Source organism: Hemibagrus wyckioides, linkage group LG09 (genome assembly GCF_019097595.1).
Source record: "Hemibagrus wyckioides isolate EC202008001 linkage group LG09, SWU_Hwy_1.0, whole genome shotgun sequence".
NCBI classification, from domain to species: domain Eukaryota; kingdom Metazoa; phylum Chordata; class Actinopteri; order Siluriformes; family Bagridae; genus Hemibagrus; species Hemibagrus wyckioides.
In genome coordinates, this window is record NC_080718.1 from 25,269,434 (window position 1) to 25,291,247 (window position 21,814).

Below are 21,814 nucleotides of genomic sequence, written 5' to 3' on the forward strand. Positions count from 1 at the left end.
TCATCACACCGACCGCATTTGTCTGATCTGACAGGATGTGGTAGCTTAGTGGTTAAGGTGATGGACTACTGATCAGAAGGTTGTGAGTTTGAAGCCCACTGCTGGGCCCATGAGCAAGGCCCTTAACCCTCAATTGCCCAGACATGGGGAAGCATGTCTGCCTCACATCTCTGGGGTTGGGGGTTCGATTCATTCCTCCACCCTCTGTATAGTGTGTGTGTGTGTGGAGTTTGCATGTTCCCCCCATGCTCTGGGGGTTTCCTCCCTCACTCTAAAGACATGTTTTCTTTCTCTAAATTGAATAAATTCATCTCTGAATTGTCTGTAGTGTGTGTGTGGAGTTTGCATGGTTGCAGGGTCTCCACTTGCTCTGGGGGGTTTCCTCAGGATACTCCGGTTTCCTCCCTCACTCTAAAGACATGTTTTCTTTCCCTAAATTGAATAAATAAATCTCTGTAGTGTGTGTAAGTGTGTGTGAGATTGTGTAGGATAAGCGGTACAGATAATAAGTAGACATTTCTGGTTTTATAGACAACATTTGAAGATTTGAGAGGGAGCAGAGATGTAGATTTTCATTTCTATTTCTATATTCCTTTAATGTATTCATATACATCTTTTTGACTCCCAATACTTCAATTTCTTCTACAGCTGTATGAAGTCTAAACAACTGCTTGTTTCTCCTGATTGTGAGATAATAAAGGTGTCTCACCATGAACAGGTCTCGAGCTCCGATGTCCAGAGCCAGGAGAAAAGCCTTCTCAAAGCGCTGGTGCCTGAAATGAAGCAGCACATCGATGGAGGTTATAATATTATTCATTCAGTGCGGTTGGATATGCAAGCAGGTGATCGGTTACAGAGGACAAGTGTGTTAGAAAGGTGTCAGGCCATGACAAGCCATCAGAACAGCTTCAGCGTGTCTTGGTATACGTTCTACATGTCTACTGGACACCTGGATGAACACCATTATTCCCTCAGATGGTGTTTTGATGATGATGATGATGATGGTGGTGGAAAATGTTATCTAAAACCTTTCACATGTTCAGTTGGTTTGAAATGTAGTGACTGTAATTTAAAACATTTTTATCCTTATCAAGCTATATAGTGGGCTTTTAGGCACTGTGGAGGGGGTGGAGTCATCCTCTGTGACCACACCCATCAGGATAGAAAGGAACTTTGTATTGATCTGAAGTGATGCTTCACTATGAGGGGACATGTGGAGGCAAAAAGTGGCAGCAAAAATAAATACATAAATAAATATGCCCTACCCATCTCTCTCTATCTCTCTCTCTCACACACACACACACAAAATAACAGAGCCACTGATTATCCTTAATTTTTGTCACGAATTTGTGTAGTAATTTGAAGAGTGATTCCTTACTAAGGATGTGTTCACACTCCATTAGAATCAAGAGTGTGTGTGTATGTGTGTGTGTGTGTATACCTGAGCAGGTGATGGAAGAATCTCCGTGCGTAGCGGCTGATGGGGTCTCGATACTCTAGTATGACTGTGTCTGTTAAGGCTCTGGACGGAGAGTAGAACATCCCCAAAGCAGCTTCTAACTGAGCTACACACACACACACATACACGAAAAAGTGGCTAAACAGGACTATGGAGGATGTCAGGGACATTATCAGGTGATTATGTATCATTACTGCCAAGATAAAATATTGAAAATGTTAAAGTCAGCTGTTAAAACATGCAATAAATGTACTATGCATCAGTGAATTTGAGTTCAGTGTGGGTTTATCATCAGTAATGAAGTAAAGAAGGTAATCATTAAAAAACACACACACACACACACAGGAAAGTTGCCTAATCACATGCCAGTGGCACTATTTGAAAATAAATTTTGCTCTCCTTTCTTATTGGCTTACGAATTTCTCAATGAGCTTCTGGTTAAAGTCAGTCATCCCAATGGATTCAGTAAGAAGTGCTGGAAAAGCACCAAGTGGAAGCTCCGCCCCCATCACTTGACTGCTGCTCTATTTGCAGACTGGTTCAAAAGTGGGCGGTTCAAGGACAATTTTAAACAAGCCAATCAGGGCTCAGCCTTAAATCACATGCTTTTCAAAAGTTTATGGACCTACGTACACACTTGTTCGTCCGGCGCAACCCCAAATCCCCTCCCCCCCTCCAACACACTCTCAGATTTTTACTTCTCCTAATTGGATTGAATTTACAAAAGCTGATTGATGTATATTGTCTGTGTTCTTACCCTCTGTCTGCTCGTCCAGTGGTTTTCTGAGCAGGTGATCGGTCAGTGAGATGAGACCACGATAGCAGTCTGCTCCCATCATGCACCAGTCCATATTACCCAGAATGCCCAGAGCAGCATCCACCTCTCCACAGCGCAGGCGATGCTGCAGGAGTTCACCTGCCCCCAGCTGAGCACAATTCACTACACCTATAACACACACACACAAACACTAAAAAGACTCACACACAGAAAATAAAACATTTGAAACATCAGGAACACACTTGTAGAACACACACAAAAACACACACACACACACACAACAATCAATCAAAAAGACTTACTCATGAAAATTGAAGATCTGAAACACACACACACAACCAGGAAACAGAAAACTGATACACAACACAGACAACTTTAATGCTACACATACACAGAAAACAGAACACACACACAGAACACAACTACACACACACACACACTTTCCCTCTCTCTGTTTCTCTTACACACAGCTCAGCCTCTCAGTCTCTGCAACTGTGATCATAAATCATAAAAAGCGATGATCACCGGAGGCACAGGACTCACACACACACACACAAAATGCAAAAGCACTCTTTAATAATGTAATGGCTGTTTTAAACTTCCTGACCAAGACACAGCTATACTTAACCTTGCCTGCCTCTCAACATGGGACAAACACACACACACACACACACACACACACACACACACACACACACTGGTCTACAGAATTCAATCATATCAACCGGGAAAGTGTTAAACTTGCTGAAACAGACAATAAAGAATCCAAAATCTCTCTGAGGATCAGTGAAGCTCCTACCATCTTCTCATATTACTGACGCAACTTCATTTTTTAAAATGATTTATTATTAATTTTATTAATATTAACTATTGTCTAATATTAATCCTAAACTTTTTGTTTGTTCTATAGCTTCTTTAAAGCTACTTTGAGACCATTGTTAAAAGTGCTATACAAATAAAACTGAATTGATTTTCAGAATGTAAACAGTAAATTCGCTTCAAGTCGCCGCGTCTCGGATTATTCTCCTACTCTCATCCACACTGTAGATATTCTGTGGCGGTCTCTCTCCTCAGACCTCCCTCACGTCACTGACCCGGGTTCTGGGTGGCCGAGCTGAAGGCCGCATCACAGTGTAATAGATTTCGAGAAGGAAGGCAGAACCCAATTAAAATTACAAGCCGGGCAATTAGCAGGCTGCTGCCCCCCTGTAAAGCCCTGAGGAGACGCTAATGTGGCTAATACGCGAGAAGAGTGAGGAATTAGAGAGCATGTGGACTCTGACTGTGTGGAGACGTTTATGCAAATACAGGAGGAAGAGGGAGGGGCATTAAAGAGAGACCACACTGCCTCTGATCTTTATGATTTCACACAGAATCATAGATATATATATTTTTGAACCTGTTCGCACACACACACACTCAAACACAGACACTTTCTCTCTCACACACAGACACTCTCTCACACTCTCACACAGACACTCTCTCTCTCACACACACACACACACTCTCTCTCACACACACTTTCACAGGCACTCTCTCTTACACACACACTCACACAAACACTCTCACACACACTCTCACACAGACAGTCTCTCTCACACACTTTCACAGGCACTCTCTCTTACACACACTCTCACACAAACACACTCACAGACACTCTCTCATAGACACTCTCTCACAGACAGTCTCTCTCACACACACACTTACACAGGCACACTCTCACACAAACACTCACACTCTCACACAAACACTCTCACACACTCTCACACAAACATTCTCACACACAAACACTCTCTCACACAAACACAGACACTTTCTCACACACACAATTAGACACTCTCTCAAATACATTCACACACTGTTACACACACTCTCACACACACACACACACACACTCAAATACATTCACACACCGTCACACACTCATTTTACAACTGTTAATAAAAATAACGCTTAATAATTTCCTTTCACATCACTTCAGTAAAATTTAACTTAGCCTCATGCTAACAGTAGTGTTCACTTGTGTGTTGTTAGCATCTCTCACTGCTAGCATGTGAATCTCCTCTCACTTTGATTGGTCTGTAATTTGTCTCAGTATTTTGTGTTACTGTTGTGCATTTAATTGAAGCCCTGCTTGTGTTTTGGTTTTAGTTTATCACCTCAATGCTTTTTTATCCCTTTAAAAAAAATTTTAACCACTTTATCGATAAACCACATAAAAAAACAGCTAGCTCTAGCGTGTAGAGATTAGCAAAAGTGCAACGATCAACCTGAAAGTGAAGAACTTGCTCAATATATGATATTATTGATATTATATTTAGAATATTTATGATATTATGACATCATCAATAGAAATCCTTTAGCTTTTTTTCTGGAAATGAATTGGGTTTTTTTTAATTCTTGAAATGAAAGATATTTCAAAAACCAAGCTATGAAAATAATCCATTAAAAAACTTGAAACAAAATCAGAAATAACACACACACACACACACACACACACAGCCTAAGTGTCCTATATGATGCAACTTTAATACTGCAATGCTTGGCAATTTGCTTTCCCTTTGATTAGTGCCTGTAAATTAAGCTGTTTTTTTTCCTCTCCCTCTCTCATTTTGCCGTCTGTGTGAGACGACCGGCTGCACATCCATCCCCTCCACAGACTGCTCCATCAACAGCCGGCGTGTGCCCACCAGAGATAACTCAGAGAGAGAGAGAGAGAGAGAGAGAGAGCGGGAGAGAGAGAGACATCCTCAGGAAGACTGGAGTTCTGCCAAGACTTTCTTCTCCGCCGTTCGCGTGTCGCTCCCTCTATCATGTTGTCGTCCTAATGAATTAAGTCAATAAAGGAAGCTGCTCGATGTGCATGACGAACATCCTGACAAACAAACAGACAAATAACTAAAGCAGGCAAACAAGCCACGCTCGCTCTCTCCTCCGACTTATCTGCAGTGGAAGACTCCTGCTTTCTTCATCTGAACCTTGGCTCCAGACCAAGACAAAGCCACTACAGCTCCTCCTCCTCTCCTCCTTTCCCCATCTCCTCCTCTCCAGCTCCCCCCCTCCTCTCCTCCTCTCCCCCTCTCCTCTCCCCCTTTCGCGATCTCCTCCTCTCCTCTTCCTCTCCTCCTTTCCCCATCCCCTCCTCTCCTTCTCTCCCCCTCTCCCCATTCCCCATCTCCTCCTTTCCCCATCCCCTCCTCTCCTTCTCTCCCCCTCTCCCCATTTCCCATCCCCTCCTCTCGTTCTCTCCCCCTCTCCCCATTCCCCATCTCCTCCTCTCCTTCTCTCCCCCTCTTCTCCCTCGCCTCCTCTCACCCCTCTCTTCCTTTCCTTCTCTCCCCCTCTTGTCATCTCCTCCACTCCTCCTCTCACCCTCTTCTCCTCTCCTTTACTCCTCCTTTTCCCCTCTCCTCCTCTCCCCCTCTATTTCTCTCCTCCTTTTCCCCTCTCCTCCTCTGTTTCTCTCCTCCTTTTTCCCTCTCCTCCTCTGCTTCTCTCCACCTTTTCCCATCTCCTCCTCTCCTTCTCTCCCCCTCTTCTCCCTCGCCTTCTCTCCCCCTCTTGTCATCTCCTCCACTCACCCTCTCCTCCTCTCCTTTACTCCTCCTTTTCCCCTCTCCTCCTCTGCTTCTCTCCTCCTTTTCCACTCTCCTCCTCTCCATTTTTATTTTCCTGCTGTATAACAGTACAAGTCTCCTCTAAAGTCGCAATTAAACTGCTTCGAGGAAGGCCACGTTTAATTAACAAACTTTCTCTGGCTCCCCAAGGGATGTTCAGGCACTGTAAATGATTTATTGGGGGAAAAACATTCCACAATGCATCAGTGGCCTTAGGGGCAGATACTGAATGACCTCAAGAGCAAATTTTAATTTCTAACAGAGAAGCAAGTTTATTCTACACTGCAGATAAAAATCTGGACCTGGAAAAAAGACACACACACTCAGATGCACATACACGTGTACACACATTCTTACACACAACCACAATGCACCAGCTGACACGTGTGCAAGCACACACAGACACAGACACACACACACACACTAACCTAGTCTGAGTCTCATAGCAGCCACTGGACCTCTGTGGAACCTGAGCATCAGGAGATCGTGCACTTCCAGCCCCTCAGCACCCTGGGAGTCGTATCAAAGTTGATCTTAATTGGATTCTGTATTTATTTGTTTGTTTTATTTCATCTATCTATCTATCTATCTATCTATCTATCTATCTATCTATCTATCTATCTATGTCAGTATGTCTGTCTATATGTATATCTGTCTGTCTGTCTGCCTGTCTGTATATCTGTATGTCTGTCTGCCTGTCTTTATATCTGTCTATCTCTACATTTGTCTGCCTGTATGTCTGTCTGTCTATATGTCTGTCTACCTGCATGTCTGTATGTCTGCCTGTCTATTTAAAATCTTCATCCTGCTCACCTAAATGTCTTAAACAAGTTGTTAACAGAGTTGTTAATAGAATGTAACAGGCTAAAACTCATTCTAATTGTCTAAACATTGGAATGTATAAAGTTTATAACAATGCTGTGTTCATCATTCACATCTTTAGCTTACAGTGCAACTTTGAATATAACGTATCTAACAAATCTGATCTTTTCTGTCTCGCACAAAATGTTTTCCGCAATCAGAATATCTCTCAGGCGGCAGCCAGCACTTCAGTGAAGTCGCACAAACAGCTGCTGCTGTGGCTGTAATCTACAAACATGAACACTGGACCATCCAGCTGAACACTGCGCTGTTATGAAGTCGGCCATCTGGGAATAACTTCGGCCAAAGAAAGCCATGCAAGGCAAAGATAAAACTGTAAAATGTGGAATTTTGTAATTTTACAAAATAATAGATTTATAAAGGAGAATGATTTCTCAGAATTGTAAAACCATTCCAGTAAAACAAAATCTCCTCTAGCATATAATTCTTTTTATTTTAAGAAGACCTAATGCAGTAAGAAGGAAGATTAGTCACGGAAGAATTATTTACATTCTTGGAACCTGCATTCAGTCTGGAGATAATTTATTCTATTTTATTTAAACTTTTGGGCTGTTCATAACTATCAAAAGCAAACCTTTTTGAATAAATAAAACCCTACCTGTGACATCGGTGAATGCGCCCACTCCACACCCTCCAACCCACCGGCTATTCTCACATGTCTGGCCAGCTGCAGACTCACGCCACTCGTTCCGATGACGTCCTCTTCGGACACGAGCTGCAGTTGGACATGGCTGAGTCCCAAATCAAAGCACTGCAGCTCACCCTGACCCCCGGCCACTACAATCAAGCCTCCGTCAGGGTGCCAGACCAGTACAGAGGGAAGCATGGGGCAGGTAACACTGGTCTGGAGGCCAGTTTCAATGTGAAACAGCACCACAGTGGAATCCTGAAGGCCCAGCAGAATCCAGCGCTCACTTGGGTCACGGCACCAGGACACAGGAACAGAAAATAGAGCTAAAGATGTAGCTGAGAGGCGCTGCAAACGTCCACGAGCGCACTCGTACACACAAGTTTGAGTGACATGGGCCTCCTCACGCAGCTCAACGGAGCGACTGGGGTCCTCACGTAGCACTGTGCTGGAGCTGTGAGCCTCCTTGTGCAGCTCCACAGTCAGGATCTGATAGGGTTGGGTCAGGCTGAAGCAACAGTCCAGAGGTTCGCCACTGGTGCGTATGGAGCTCAGGACCTAAACAAATGAGACAGACATGATCTACCACTCATGGAGGACTGCAAAGATTTTATACATACAAACTGTACATCTGGTAAAGAGGAAACCAAATAAGGAAACAAAAGTTAATGAGACATGAAATACATGGTTCCACTGTGATGGAACCTTTTTGAGGAACTTGTTTGGAATTTGTTCCACTTGAGTAAAAACCAACATCCATTAATCTGGTGATGTCGTGTCACTTCCTATATAAAAAGTTTGTTAGATATACAGTACACGGATGAGCAATGGTCATTTTTTAAATTTGCATTTGAAGTTCTTCATCTGTAGGAAAGCATCTACTTTGATGACTGGGATTAAATACACCTAGTAAATAAAACCAGCTGTGGTTCAGGGGCTGAATATCTAGGTTCTTTACCATCTTTCAAAATCTAGTTCATTATCCACACCAAATTCAGTTCCTCTGTGGTGCCTCTGGTGGAAAAGTGGCTAAAGATTCAGGTTAACCAGATCTTCACCAACTCTCCACCATCTAGTTCCTCATCCACACCAAATTCAGTGTCATCATTGGTGCAGGAACTTCCTGGAAGTAAAATTATCCCAGACACTAAAACAAGCTTCTAATGGAAAAAATACAGAAGAACTTCCTGAAGTGGAAACACGTTTAGAATACAGAATTAAAATATTTTCTCATTTATCACGGCAAGTCAGGGCAAGATTTTAGTGAATGGCAGAACTCACTGTTCTTCTAGAATATTTTAGCCCAGAAAATAAATATTTCATTCTCCAAATTAGTAATCACAACCAATGACAATTCTGGTCAAACCACACGATCAACACTATAAAACTGCACCCACAGCAACACATGCGCTTAGCACATTGCTTCTTAGTATTTTCGGAGCCAGCAGTGGAATGACAGATCCTGTTGAGAGCTTTATCACGCTTGTGAAAGTGAATAATCAGCATGCAACATTTCATCCTAACCCAAGCTCCGGTTAGCGGGCACAACCAATGATATTAGTGTCAGTGTCAAATGCTCGGCAGCATACTCTGGCACGAACGCTATCGCAGATACACACAGGAATTCATAAGCATATAAAATCACACACTTGGCTAAAAAGTGGGGAAGTGATCAGGGTTTTGGTTCGGCCATTGTCAAGCGCTTGCAGTTCATTTTGTTTGTAGACAAAAGCGAGAAATGAAAAAGGAGAACAGTTAAGAGATTGACAGACTCGGAGAGATAAGACGGGTAAAAAGCCAGGGAGATGTGAGAGACAGCGAGGACAGAAAGAGAATGGTAGACAGACAGAGAGAGAGAGAGAGAGAGAGAGAGACAGAGGGATAGATGTGGTTTGGCAGAGGCAGTGGCGTATTTGGCAGTGCCAGCAGCAGTGACAGAATTAAGCAGGTTGCCCACAGCCTCCGTGTGGAAGCAGGGGATGAGGGCTCCGTTTTTGCAGCTCTTGTTTAGCCCTAATCCCTCCAGGCTGCTTCCCGATGCTCCCCAGGGGGGCCAGGAAGGAGGGTTTGGGAGGGCTGATGGGCGAATGAAGGAGTGTGTGAGGGGGCGGGGGGTGGTAGTGCTGACAGCGCGGAGGGCTCCGGATATGAGCCAGAGTTCCACAGAGACAAACCTGCTGAGGCACACCTGCCCCAACTGCAGACTACAGCTAACACCAGGACAACACTGAGGCCTAAGGACTTGAAAAAAAAAAAAACCCTAAAGCTAACAACCCACTAATAAGGTCACTACTGACTGCAAGAAGATCAATTTTGAGGCCAGATGTTTACTGTCATGATGTTAAGAAGTAAACTTGTTCAACATTTCCCAGGATCCTGCTGTAGCCTGGGTTTGATTCCCGGGCAAGGAGTTAACCCAGCCACTGAAGAGTTAACTCTCAGTGCTGGTCCCAAGCCCGGATAAAATGGGAGTGTAGCTTCAGGAAGGGCATCCAGGGTAAAACCTGTGCCAAATCAAAACCTGTGGACCAAACGATCCTCTTTGGCAACCCTGAACAGGGAGCAGCCGAAAGAACAAGTACAAGATTAACCAGTTCACATTAACAGTTTAGCACTTGATTCATCCAAATGCTGTAGTTCTGCACTTGGGTCTAAGTTTCTGCCCCTCTCAGTGTCCCCACAAGGACACCCTAGTGCGTGGATTTTCACTTCCTGAAAACAGTTTACAATCTCATCTGCACACCAGTACCTAAGAACTGCTGCTGTAATCATCTTGTGCTCTTATTCACAATGCATTCATGCTGACCATCCTTTCAAAAACACTAATCACTTTGTGTCTTTATCAGAGGTTCCCTTCTGGCTCTGGTCCTTCGCAAGTTTTCGTCTTCATGTCGTCTCATTAGGGTCTCTCCACAGTCACTTCTGATTTGCTTGAAATAGATTTAACTGTTAAAATCAAAACCCAGCACTCTGGTGCTACCAAATGACTACCACCAGGGCAAAACCCAGGCCCCACAGTCTTACCCCTACCCAGGATTTTCTTAGTCCTACTCATGGATTACGAGCACACTGCAGAATTTGGTGGTTTTGCTCTACCTACTAAATTCTTGGTGGTACTCAAGCACTAGGATTGATAAAAAAAAAACACTATATCCAACACTTATGCTAACAATGAAGGTCCATCACCTTAACCAGTACTGCCTTGATGTCAACTACATCACGGTTACTGTCTAAATCTGTTGTAGTAAAAGCAAACGTATCACACACACTGACATACAGAATACATTTTTGCTTGTCGGCTGATGTCGTTAACCAAAGTGACGATGGAGAAGAGACTCTGAGCAGTTGAGGCCTAAGGGTCTTGCTCAGGAACCCAACAGTGACAGTGTGGTGCTGATGGGAATTGGTGCTGATGGGAATAACCATGTGCATATTTTCCAAAACAGGAACAAGTTTGAGTAGACACTGAGTACAAAAGTGATTTCCTTCATGACAATTAGCTAGCCACTTTGCTAAGTTGGTAACTAGGTAGCAGGTTAAAAGCAGGTCTTAGGCATTGTGTATTAATGCCATAGTTGGCTACATAAGCCAAATTTCCAGACATCAATTCAAAAGTTAAATGTCTGTAAGCAGCTTTCCCCATCACAGCTTTCCAGTTATGTTAAGGAAATTGCGTCAGATTGCAATTTGTCTGAAGTCAACAGTTCTGCTGACACGATCCTCTCTGTCAGTCTTACACGAGTCACCAATTTTGCTTGAGCTAATAAAGCGGTGAAGTATTTCACGAGGCCTCCATCAGGGTAGTTCAACAAGTGCAGATTGAGTGGAACACGGGGCAAAGCTGAGGCCTGATTCCTGTGACCATGACAGTCTGGTGTTAGCATTTTAGCACCAGTACAGCTTCTAGTCAGTGGGTTGTTAGCATCAGTGAATAGGACATGCAACCTTACATACTCCTAGCCAAATGCTAACCCTATTAACAGAAATAGGAGTGACCTAACCTGCAAGGATACACACCTGAAGCTTTAACAGCTACATAGTCACGAGGAATATCAGAACATAGTACTAAGCTAGTCAAGCTTACTCAAGGTCTTCAGTCTTGCTATGCTAACTCTGCCCTGACAGGACTAGCACTAGGTCTAAATCGCAAACCCACCTAAACTCTTTCTCCTGTTCATTTCATTCTCGAGATTCACTAACGAATTAAAACACTCAGCACATTTGAGGTCATATTCAGCTAACGAATACATTCAGGATCTCTCTCTGAGATGTGAGGAAGACTGAAACGAGAGAACATGGGAGCGGTTTTAAGATTCTTTGCCATGGCAACACTAAAGCAAACAAACAAACAAATCAACAGACAGAGGGGCCATTTTGAGAGCCTTCAGTAAAGAGCTTTAACATCTTCACAGGGTGATCCTTCTTAAGACACACACACACACACACACAGCAAATCCCACAGCTGCTGCTGAAACAATGACAGATTCAATTTCACAAAGATAAACGGCATCTTAAGAAGAGGGGGGTGAGAAAGAAGGGGTAGAGAGCGAGAGAGATAAAGAGAGAGAGAGAGAGAGAGAGAAGTAACCGTGGCAAATAGGTCTGTGCTAGTTATTGGTTTCAGTGACTGGTCAAAACTATTCTTTTCTTGTCTTCCTCTCTCTTCCTCGCACTTTCTTTTAGGGCTTGAAAGATAAACCCAGCCAAGTCCAGCTGAGCATCGGCCCTTGTTCACAGCAGTGGCCCTTTTTGAGCCAATTTTCCAGTTCAGAGAGCAGAGAGAGAGAGAGAGAGAGAGAGAGAGAGTGTAGAGGTAAGAGATGATGATTGGGGCAGAATAATGAAAGCTTCTTCGGTCCAGACTGCAGTCGGAGAGTGTGAACTGCACAGCCGCTTGTCGGGGTGCCGTGGCATGAAACCCAGCTGCTCTCAGCCGTCCCCTCTGTCCGCAAAGCTCAGCCACACAGCGCTTAATGAATATTCCTGCCATCCAAACACAGGTTCTGCGTTAATGAGGACCACGCGCCACGTGTCGTGACAAACTCTGACAAGTCGCAAAAGCTTGAAATTTACATCCGAAACCCAGCGGAGGAAGAGGAGAAATGATTTTCATTTGTGTGTTTTTCACCGAAAAAGCGTGTTATGTGTTAAAGCAAGCATGTTATCCAGTTCAGCCTTTAGGTCAGGTATACGGTGTCTTCCGTGTTAATATGTGGAAAACCTGGCAGAAGTGGAGATCAAACAAACGAAGGGGAAAGCGGTTTCAGCGAGATAACTGCTCAAAATATAGCAAAACAACATCTTATGCTTACAGCACCTCGACGCTCTCAATGCCGTTTCATTTAAATGAGCAAATTTCAGGAACTGGGGAAATGATTAAAAATGTTAAATGTTTGCATAAATAAATATGTGTGCGTTTTTTTTTTTTGTTTTTTTCCCTCTCTCCCTTGTGTGTGTCTCCTGGCAGTGCTTATCTTTACAGGGCTAGGAATTAAGACCACATAAGGAAAAGAAAGCGCCCTTCGAAATGCTGGAGACTAAGTAGAAAATTGGCTTAGCATGCAGATAGCAAAGTTAACAAAAGGCACATATATATGAGCTTGAAGTGATTGAAGTGTGTGTGTGCGTGCGCGCGTGTGTGTGCGTGCGAGATGCGCGCGTGTTTGATTTGCCGCACGGCTCCCTGTGTAAAACTGCTAGCTTGATTTCACACCGCGGATCTGAGAATGACAACAAACACTTTAATTAGAAATGATGCAGACCAGAAACGCTTTAATGTTCTTTAACAGGGGGGGAAAGGAAGAGAGGGGGGGAGGAGGGAGGGAAAAATGAAAGAGAGGAAGAAGAAGAAGAAGCTAGGTGAAGGATGGAGATAAATATGGAGTGCATTCCAAAAATGGAGTATCTTCATACGCTGTTATGGGGGTTTGTTGTTGTTGTTGTTGTTGTGTCCCCCCCCATTTAGCTGCTTCCCTGCTATTTGTTTGCAATTCGTAACGCTTCGGTCCTGGGCTTCATTCGACACGAGCAGAGACGAGCGAGGTGATGATCTCTGTATGCCTTTTTATTTCTTTTTTAAAACCATTTCTGATACGTCGGCAAAAGAAATGTGCAAATTGTTGGATTTTACTGACAAAAGTCACAAGATAATTGAAAGATCTCCATTCAATTTTGATTCGTAATTATTTGCCAAACTGCTTCCCCAGGAATATTAAAATTCTACATTAAAAATGATAAAGTTTAAAATTTCATTTTAGCCCGAATAAGCAAGCCAGATTTGACGGTGGTGAGGAAAAAACCTCGAGAGGAACCAAACATGAACCTCCTCCACCCAGGTGAGGTGAATCCAGAGCATGTGATTATGAATCATTTCCCTTCTAAAAAACTGTACACTATATAATCCAATGTGATTTGAGCAACTTATGAACACAAGCATCACAGTATAGTTTAAACAGGAACTCCTTCCATTAAATGTTCAACGACGGAGAACGGAGCTCAAAAACCCACACTGACTCCAGTCCAAAACCGCCTCTGTGGCGCCAAGTGATGAAAACTCTCTGTGTGGCTTGTCTGTAATTACGTAGGTCTGTCTATAAAAGGTGAAGATGGGTGTGATGTCCTGCATAAGGTTCATCCAAGGTTCCTCTCCGTCAGTCAAAAACAAGAATCTGAGGCTATCACAAGAACAGACACCCGGTCTTTTTCCAGTGTTGAGCTGTGGGAGTGGGAGTCTGTGGGAGTCTGTGTCCACGATGGCCTCAGATTCCTGTTCCTGCCTGACAGGAGAAGGCCCTGATATGGTCTTCTGCTGCTGTAGCTCCTCCACCTCAAGATTTGATGCTTTGTTCAGATGCATTTCTTCTCACCATGGTTGTAAAGAGTGATTATTTCAGTTATTATATCCTTCTTAGCAGCTCAACCCATCAAAATTTGGACATTTTTCCTGGCATAAGTTGTGGGACATTGGCGGTTCAGATGGGGCGGTGGTGGTTCAAGCGGGGCGGTGGTGGTTCAAGAGGGACAGTGGTGTGTCAAATGGGGCAGTGGTGGTTCAAGTGGTTAAGGCTCTGGGTTGTTGATCAGAGGATTGGGGTTCAAGCCCCAGCATCACCAAGCTTCACTGTTGGGCAATTGAGCATGGCCATTAACCCTCCCTGCTCCAGGGCACTCTATCAAAGCTGCCCCTGTGCTCTGACCCCAACTTCCTCAGCTGGGATACTTGAAGAAAAGAATTCCGCTGTAATGTATGTGTAATCCTTACACCTTGCACAAACCTGGAAGCAGACTAGTCTAGAATGTCTGAAGCTTTCTAAGGCTCCAGCATGAAAATGCACCCATGCAAAAGCACCTGAGCTCCATGAAGACATGGTGTGGAGGTTCAGGTTGGAGTGGAAAAACTGGAGTATCCTGCACAGAGCCCTGACTCTGACTCAACCCTACTGAACTCCTTTGGAATGAACTGGAACTGGAGTCTCATCACCTGACATCAGTGTCTGATCTCTCTAATGCCCTAACACTAGCCCCCAAATCTATGCTCCAACATCTAGTGGAAATATATTTTTGTGTTTTGTGTATGTATATTTTGAGAGAACTTTGATGTGTGTTCCTACCATAAGACCAGGACTTTCTGAAAAGCCCAGCAGAACCAGATTGGCTCTCTCGGAGACGCTGGGAACTGGTGACCAAGGCCACACTTCGTCATGCCCGCCTTGCCACCAGCACACACCCACGTCCTGAGCACGGCTCAGTGCCACACGCTTGCATGTACGCCGGCCGCCTCCTCCTGCCAGCTCCAAGGATGAGACCTGGAAAGGAACCAAACTAATCAAAGCGAGCCAGAATTCTGTCAAGCAGAGATTACTATGAACAAAAGTTCTATACAGCTTAATATATACAGCATTACATGAATGAAACACATGTTTAACACTTTCTCCTGCTCAAGTTAACTACGTATACACACACACCTACCGTCCACTTTATTAGGAACACCTGTACATGCATAACGTTACTTAATCCAGGGATGTTCTTTCTTTCCGGAAAGGGCTGCAGGTTTTTACAGACTCTCTAGACATAGACTGTAGAGTTTACACAGTAAATCGTATGAAAAGAGGCTGAAACACCTTGAGATCAGAGGACAGTAAGCTTTCAGCAAGTCTACAGAAACTCAAATAATCACTCTTTACAACCATGGTGAGCAGAAATACATCTCAAAACTAACACCACATCAAACCCTGAGGTGGGTGAACTCATGATGTGGAAGAAGACATCAGGTTCTTCTCCCATCAGCCAAGAACAAGAATCAGAGGCTATCATGAGAACAGACACCTGGTCTTTTTCCAGTGTTCAGCTGTCACTGTGGGAGTTTGTGTCCATGATGGCCACAGATTCCTGTTCCTGTCTGAATTTGATGCTGAGATGCTTTTCTTCTCACCATGGTTGTAAAGCAAGATTATTTCAGTTACTATATCCTTCTTAGCAGCTCAATCCATCAGAATCTGGACATTTCTTTTCTGATCTCTCTCTTCAACAAGACATCACCTCTCACAGAACTCATGCAATGTTTTTTGTTTTCCGCACTATTCTGTATAAACTATAGAAACCGTTGTGTAAAAATCCAAGGAGATCATGAGCAGTTTCTGAAATACTTAAACCACCTGCAGCTCACACTTTCCTCCCTTTCTGATGTTTGAGATGAACATTAACTGAAGCTCTTGACTTATAATCTGCAGGATTTTACGATTGTGCCGCTGCCACATGCTTGGCTGATCACCTCATGAACCTAAAGGTATTCAGGTGTTCCTTATACAGTGGAACCTCGGCATATGAATTAAATTCGTTCTGGAGGTGAGTTCATAAGGGGAAAATTTGTATTGCAAAACTTTTCCCATAATTAATAATGTAAACGCAGATTATCTGTTCCAGCCACCCAAAAATATGAGCAGTATTCCCAGTACGAATTGTATGTAAACTGTATGGCTGATTACAAAGAACTGACCCAAGCCAAGCATTCCATGTCAAGGCTCCTCACAGGAAGTCGTGCCACCAAGCTTGGGCTAAAAATAGAACAGAGCACCCACACCACCAATCTGTCAACAAAAAAACACCCGAAAAATCACCTAGCTTTTGAATACATGCTGAAGGTAACGTTGGTATCGTGGGTTGACTCTTTCCAAACAGCTTTCACTAACTGAAAAAAATTTGTATGATTCTCAAACTGGCTTCGCTTGGCTTTCCACTGACGCTAACGAGTTTTAAATGGCTCCCGGACGTACGAGCAACTTGATTCTTTGTATGCCGATGCAAATTTCTTGCAAAATTTCAATTCTTAAGGCGAAAATTCGTAAGGGAGGGCATTCTTATGTCGAAGTTCCACTGTATCCTTATTCAAGTTTTCAGCATTATTATCTGCTCAATATCTACGCCACAGTCATTCTTACAGAGAACAACATTAAATCACATGGAACCGTGGTACAGAACAATACCTCCGGTATTAAATTTCCTACTTTGCCAAGAAAAAATTCCTGCTGTATTCGTTTGAAATAAAGACTTTCCTGATTCCTGATTCTGATCACATAATACCACAGGATAATACATTCCCGTGCTAATGCTTCTCAACCTGACATGGTTTTAGGCTATTTATTATTATTATTATTTTTTTTACTTAAAGCAAATTTCATTCATTATTAATTTCTAGGCGCGTGCAATTGTTCTTTGTTGTGTTCGGGCTGAAGGTTTGTATGCTCTGTGGGGTAAAGTCTTAATGAGATCTCTTGGTGTTAACACACAGCTAAATTCACCCTCACAGCCTGTAGCCTGTATTCATAAACAGTCTCATGTTTAGAGATGCTAAAGGCTCACACCGCCATTGTTTTGGCCATGACTAGAAAATTGATATATTCTAAGAAAATCTCCTACAAGCTAAAGAGTTAGCAAAACATTAAGACGAAAGAAAAATAAGATGAAAAGGTCCAACAAAATCACAGACAAACTAAAAGGTTAACCATGTCCTGTGAAGTCGGATGTTTCTTGTGTTTCTTTGTTTAAGGCCTCCAGCCGGAGTGGTGTGTGTTTAGCTTTATGATGTTTAGAAGCAAAGGAACTAAACTTTTCCCAGAAATAAATGGAAGAAGGTTTCACGACAAGATGCGGTCATTTCCGATTAGTGAAAAATCGCAAAAATTTGGCGATTTCTATGTGATATTGTACTGAAGATGATGGGATTTCTAGAACTGGAACTGGTGCCATGTATCTCAAATAAAGTTCTGTTATTTGACTCGAAAGTAAAAATAGAGACAGGTTTTATTCCAATTTCACTGACAAATGCCCTGCCTTCCTCTGTGTATTATTCATTTTCCTGGAAAAACATTATTGTAAATTTTTTAAACATTTAGATAGTTCATTCTCTCATCTCTTAGCTGATCACTGCAAATTTCTTTCAGCGGAGTGGAAATAATACGTAATTTACTCATTAATTGAGTAAATTCTAAATAAATCCAGATCAAATTTCCTGTCTTAGGTATTTATTTATCTGTCCAACGTCATCTGGACACAGTGTGTTCTTTGCTTTGATGATGTGACAGGAACACGGTGAACATTATGACAATGAGGTTTTTAAACATTTTCTAGAAAGATCTCTAGACTTATTGTTTAACTGAAAGAGTTTCCGCAGCCGGAAAGTATAGGAAAGTCAGAAAGAGAGCAGTTTTTCATCCAGTTTTCCAAACTTCAGCCACAGCAACATCAAACAGTTATCACAAATATATAGTGCATAGTATGTGGAGGTTTTCTAAGCATTACAGGCGTCATGCTCATGCTACGTTCACAAGTCCAGCGACTCACACGCGACAAAGCCACCATTTTATAAACAGAGCTGGAGATTTCCGGTGACATGAACGACAGCGAGCGATAGTGGGCGTGTCCACATCAAAGTATTCGCAGCAATTCGGTGGCGTGACAACCAATAGGAATGAAGATAGTAGAGCGTATGTAAACTGTGACGAAGATCACATGCTTCTTCTGCTTCATCTCGTATGATATGATGCCGATAAAAAATTTTATACGCTAACACCAAATCTGCCTCCAGAACGTTTCATTTTAGCGGCAAGAGAACCGATTTGGAACGCTAGTTACGCCACTCACTGATAAGCGTTATTACCATGGCAACCAGTAATAGGAACTGGTTTTAGGATCAAATCACTGTGCGTGTGAACGCAGCATCAAGATTAATTCTGCACTTCGACACACAACGATATAAAAGCTGACGGCTCAGTTACCCTGATATAATTGTGATTTTTCGACATTACTTATGAAATGTTATTAAAGACTAAAGAGATGGGTCTGAGTCAGAAATCAAACCCGGATGATGTCTGCTGCCGGGAAGTGAATCAGTGGCTTGAATCACTGCATTAAACAGTAACTTTCAGCCATTCAGCAACAATCAAAGGCTGGAAAACATGCAGGCATTGAGTAGAAGGATAAAACCTGGGTATTTGACATATCTTTACACTACAATGCCATTCTGTTGTGAATACTGTGTTGTGAAAAATCTTTCCACATTGTCCAGCTGCTGTGATCCTTCCATTCAGCCTCGCCAGCAAAAGCCATCTCCATACGGACCATTATAATAGCCTTATCTTTCCCATTCCCAGCACAATAGAGTCTCAAAGCCCACTGCCACCCCTCTGTGTGTGTGTGTGTGTGTGTGTGTGTGTATGTGTGTGTGTACTGTATCTGGGCATGGAGCTTCAGCCAAGCCTCTGCATTATGCCTTCATTTAGACTCATGATGATCTGCTTAACCAGGACATTTCTATTAACACACACACACACACACACCCCTCAGATATGCACTGCAGACTGGCAGCTGCATGTCTAATAGTTTGTGATGTAAAAGAGGCAAAACTGGTGCAAAAAAAAAGAAAAGAAAATCTGTTGGATAGAGAATAATGTTTTGAGTTACGTGTGTAAGTTTTAAATCCAACCCATTGTTGATATCTCGTCTTTCTCATTACCTCTCGTTACCCAAACCCATCCTCTCCAATCAGAAATGATCAGAATGTAGGAAAAAAGAGAAGAGTAACAAATGTTAAATAGATAAAAAGAATTGAAGCATAGCGAATTCTTGATTGTGATTGGTTCATTTCCTGTAGCTGCAGTTCTGCCATTCACTCTGGCTGGAAGGCAAATCACAGGTTTATAGAAACGTGCTCAAAGATGGATGGATGGATAAATGATAGTTAGATGGATAGATGGATGGAAGGGTGGATTGATAAATGGTTGGATGGATGGATGATTAGATGGATAGATGATGGATAGATGGATGAATGATTAGATTGATGGATGGATGATTAGATGGATAGATGATGGATAGATGGATGAATGATTAGATTGATGGATGGATGGATGGATGAAAGATAGATGGATGGGTCTATAGATGGATGGATGGATGGATGGACAGAAAGGTGGATCAAAGGATAGATGGATAGAAATAATGATAGATGTATGGATGTATGAATGGCTAATTAGATGGATAGATGATAGATAGATGGATGGACGATTAGATGGATAGATGGATGGACAGATAGATGGATGGATGAATAGATGAAAGATAGATGGATGGGTCCATAGATGAATGGATGGATGGACAAATATTATGCCTTTTTTTTTTTAGAAATCAGTTCTTATTGCTAAATCAGGAAAACACAGATCATGGCACCATCCATCCATCCATCCATCCATTTTCTATACCCGCTTTATTCCTAATTAGGGTCACGGGGGATCTGCTGGAGCCTATCTCAGAGCACAATGGGCGAAAGGCAGGCACCGTCCAGTAGCTGATTATTTTCCTGTAACAGCATGACCTGAAGTGTTTTATTCCTCACAAAACTAACCAATGACAAGCCACGGAAATCACTAGATTGATGAAAGCCAGCCTGAACTGTAGCTCCAGACAGGTTTTCCTCTCTCATCCTCTTCACCCCTAGGTCCACTTTTTCTGTTTTCTTTTTTTGCCTTACTTCTCCATCTTGCCTGTTTGCTGGTCAGCAATAACATCATCTTTTTGAGGGACGATGCCTCAAGGGGTAAACACACGTAGCAAATGAACAATAATATTACAGAAAATAAATCACAGCTCGATGCTGATAAACAACACCTGGTTGAGGGAAACATTTTTAATCTCTCGTCTTCTCTCTCTCTCTCTCGCTCGCTTTTCTCCCCCAAACCGGCCTGCGTTTGACGGTCAGCAATAATCGAACCCACTTTCGAGCGGATTAGACTCCAGGCTTAGGCCAGTGAAGCGGGTAGCGGACGGGGCCTCCTACGGGGGCATGGGGGGGTTATACAGTGTTTTGGGGGGAGGACAGGGGTAGTTGGGGGACGATTAAGGGGTCTCGCTTATCAGAAGCATGCTGCTGGAGCCAGACTCATGGCAGGAGAGATTGCTTTCATACTCGCACCACCGCCACAAAGCGCATCACTAATGCGCTAAATGCGTGCGAGTTAAAGAGTCACGGCACACTCGCGCATTGTGCCCGTCTCCCCAATCAGACGCAGCCAAAGCGCGATCTCCGCCGCTCCCGTTTTTTAAAAACGGGGTTAATGCCTTGGACAAAAAAAGACTTTTTATTCCAGTGTGCATTTTAGACGTACACGAGAGTGAGAATGAGAGGGCGATGGAGGACAAAAAGAGAAAGGGACCACAGAGAGCACCTGTTTTCCCTGAAGAGGAGATGGACTTGACCTCTGACCTCACCAGGCCTCTCACTGGCTGTGTGTGTTAGTGAAACAAATGAAGGCAACACATGCAGAGATTCCTCTCTTACACACACACACACACACACACACACACACACACACACACACACACACACACACACACACCCCTTTTCCCTCGGTCAAGCTCTTAATAAAGATGCACACTACATATTGTGTTTCAGTTAGAAATGAATGTGCTTGTAATACACATACTTTATTCCTCCAAATGAAATAAACAGAACATAAATCTATCAATTATATAATAATATAAAATAAACACAGCCTTATCAAGTGAGAATCAACTTTATTTGTGTTTAATACTCGTTTAATTCTGTTGTATAATTTAATATAAAAATCAACAAATTGATTTTAAAAAGTAACTTAATCTAAAACTAAATTTTAATATTTTAAAATTATTTAATAAAAATATTTTTATTACATTTTTTGCAAAATAGGAAAAATTTATTACAGCTAAATACGCATATTATATTACAAATATATAAAATGTTTTGTAAAATATAAAAAAGCATTTAAAAATCTAATTTTTTTAATTTATTACATCGATATTTAATATTATTTAACATTAAAGGAAATGTCTTTTACATGAATTACGTGATTAAATTGGACAGTAATAATAATTTTAGTAACCAAAAATTTAATTCAAATTGTTTTCATATTGTAAATATGTTTAGAATA

The 21,814-nt window shown here is 42.5% G+C and overlaps 1 protein-coding gene across 1 annotated transcript in view; it reads right to left on the bottom strand.

The window, feature by feature from the left end:
- The window catches only part of wdpcp (WD repeat containing planar cell polarity effector), an 87,158-nt gene that overhangs the window by 16,294 nt on the left and 49,050 nt on the right, over positions 1-21,814 (bottom strand). The window contains exons 9-14 of the mRNA XM_058398885.1: positions 14,975-15,169; positions 7,335-7,922; positions 6,283-6,364; positions 2,217-2,405; positions 1,442-1,565; positions 710-773 (exon numbers count right to left, since the gene is read on the bottom strand). Of these exons, the coding sequence (XP_058254868.1) occupies positions 710-773; positions 1,442-1,565; positions 2,217-2,405; positions 6,283-6,364; positions 7,335-7,922; positions 14,975-15,169 (1,242 nt within the window). The remainder of the gene's footprint in view (positions 1-709; positions 774-1,441; positions 1,566-2,216; positions 2,406-6,282; positions 6,365-7,334; positions 7,923-14,974; positions 15,170-21,814) is intronic.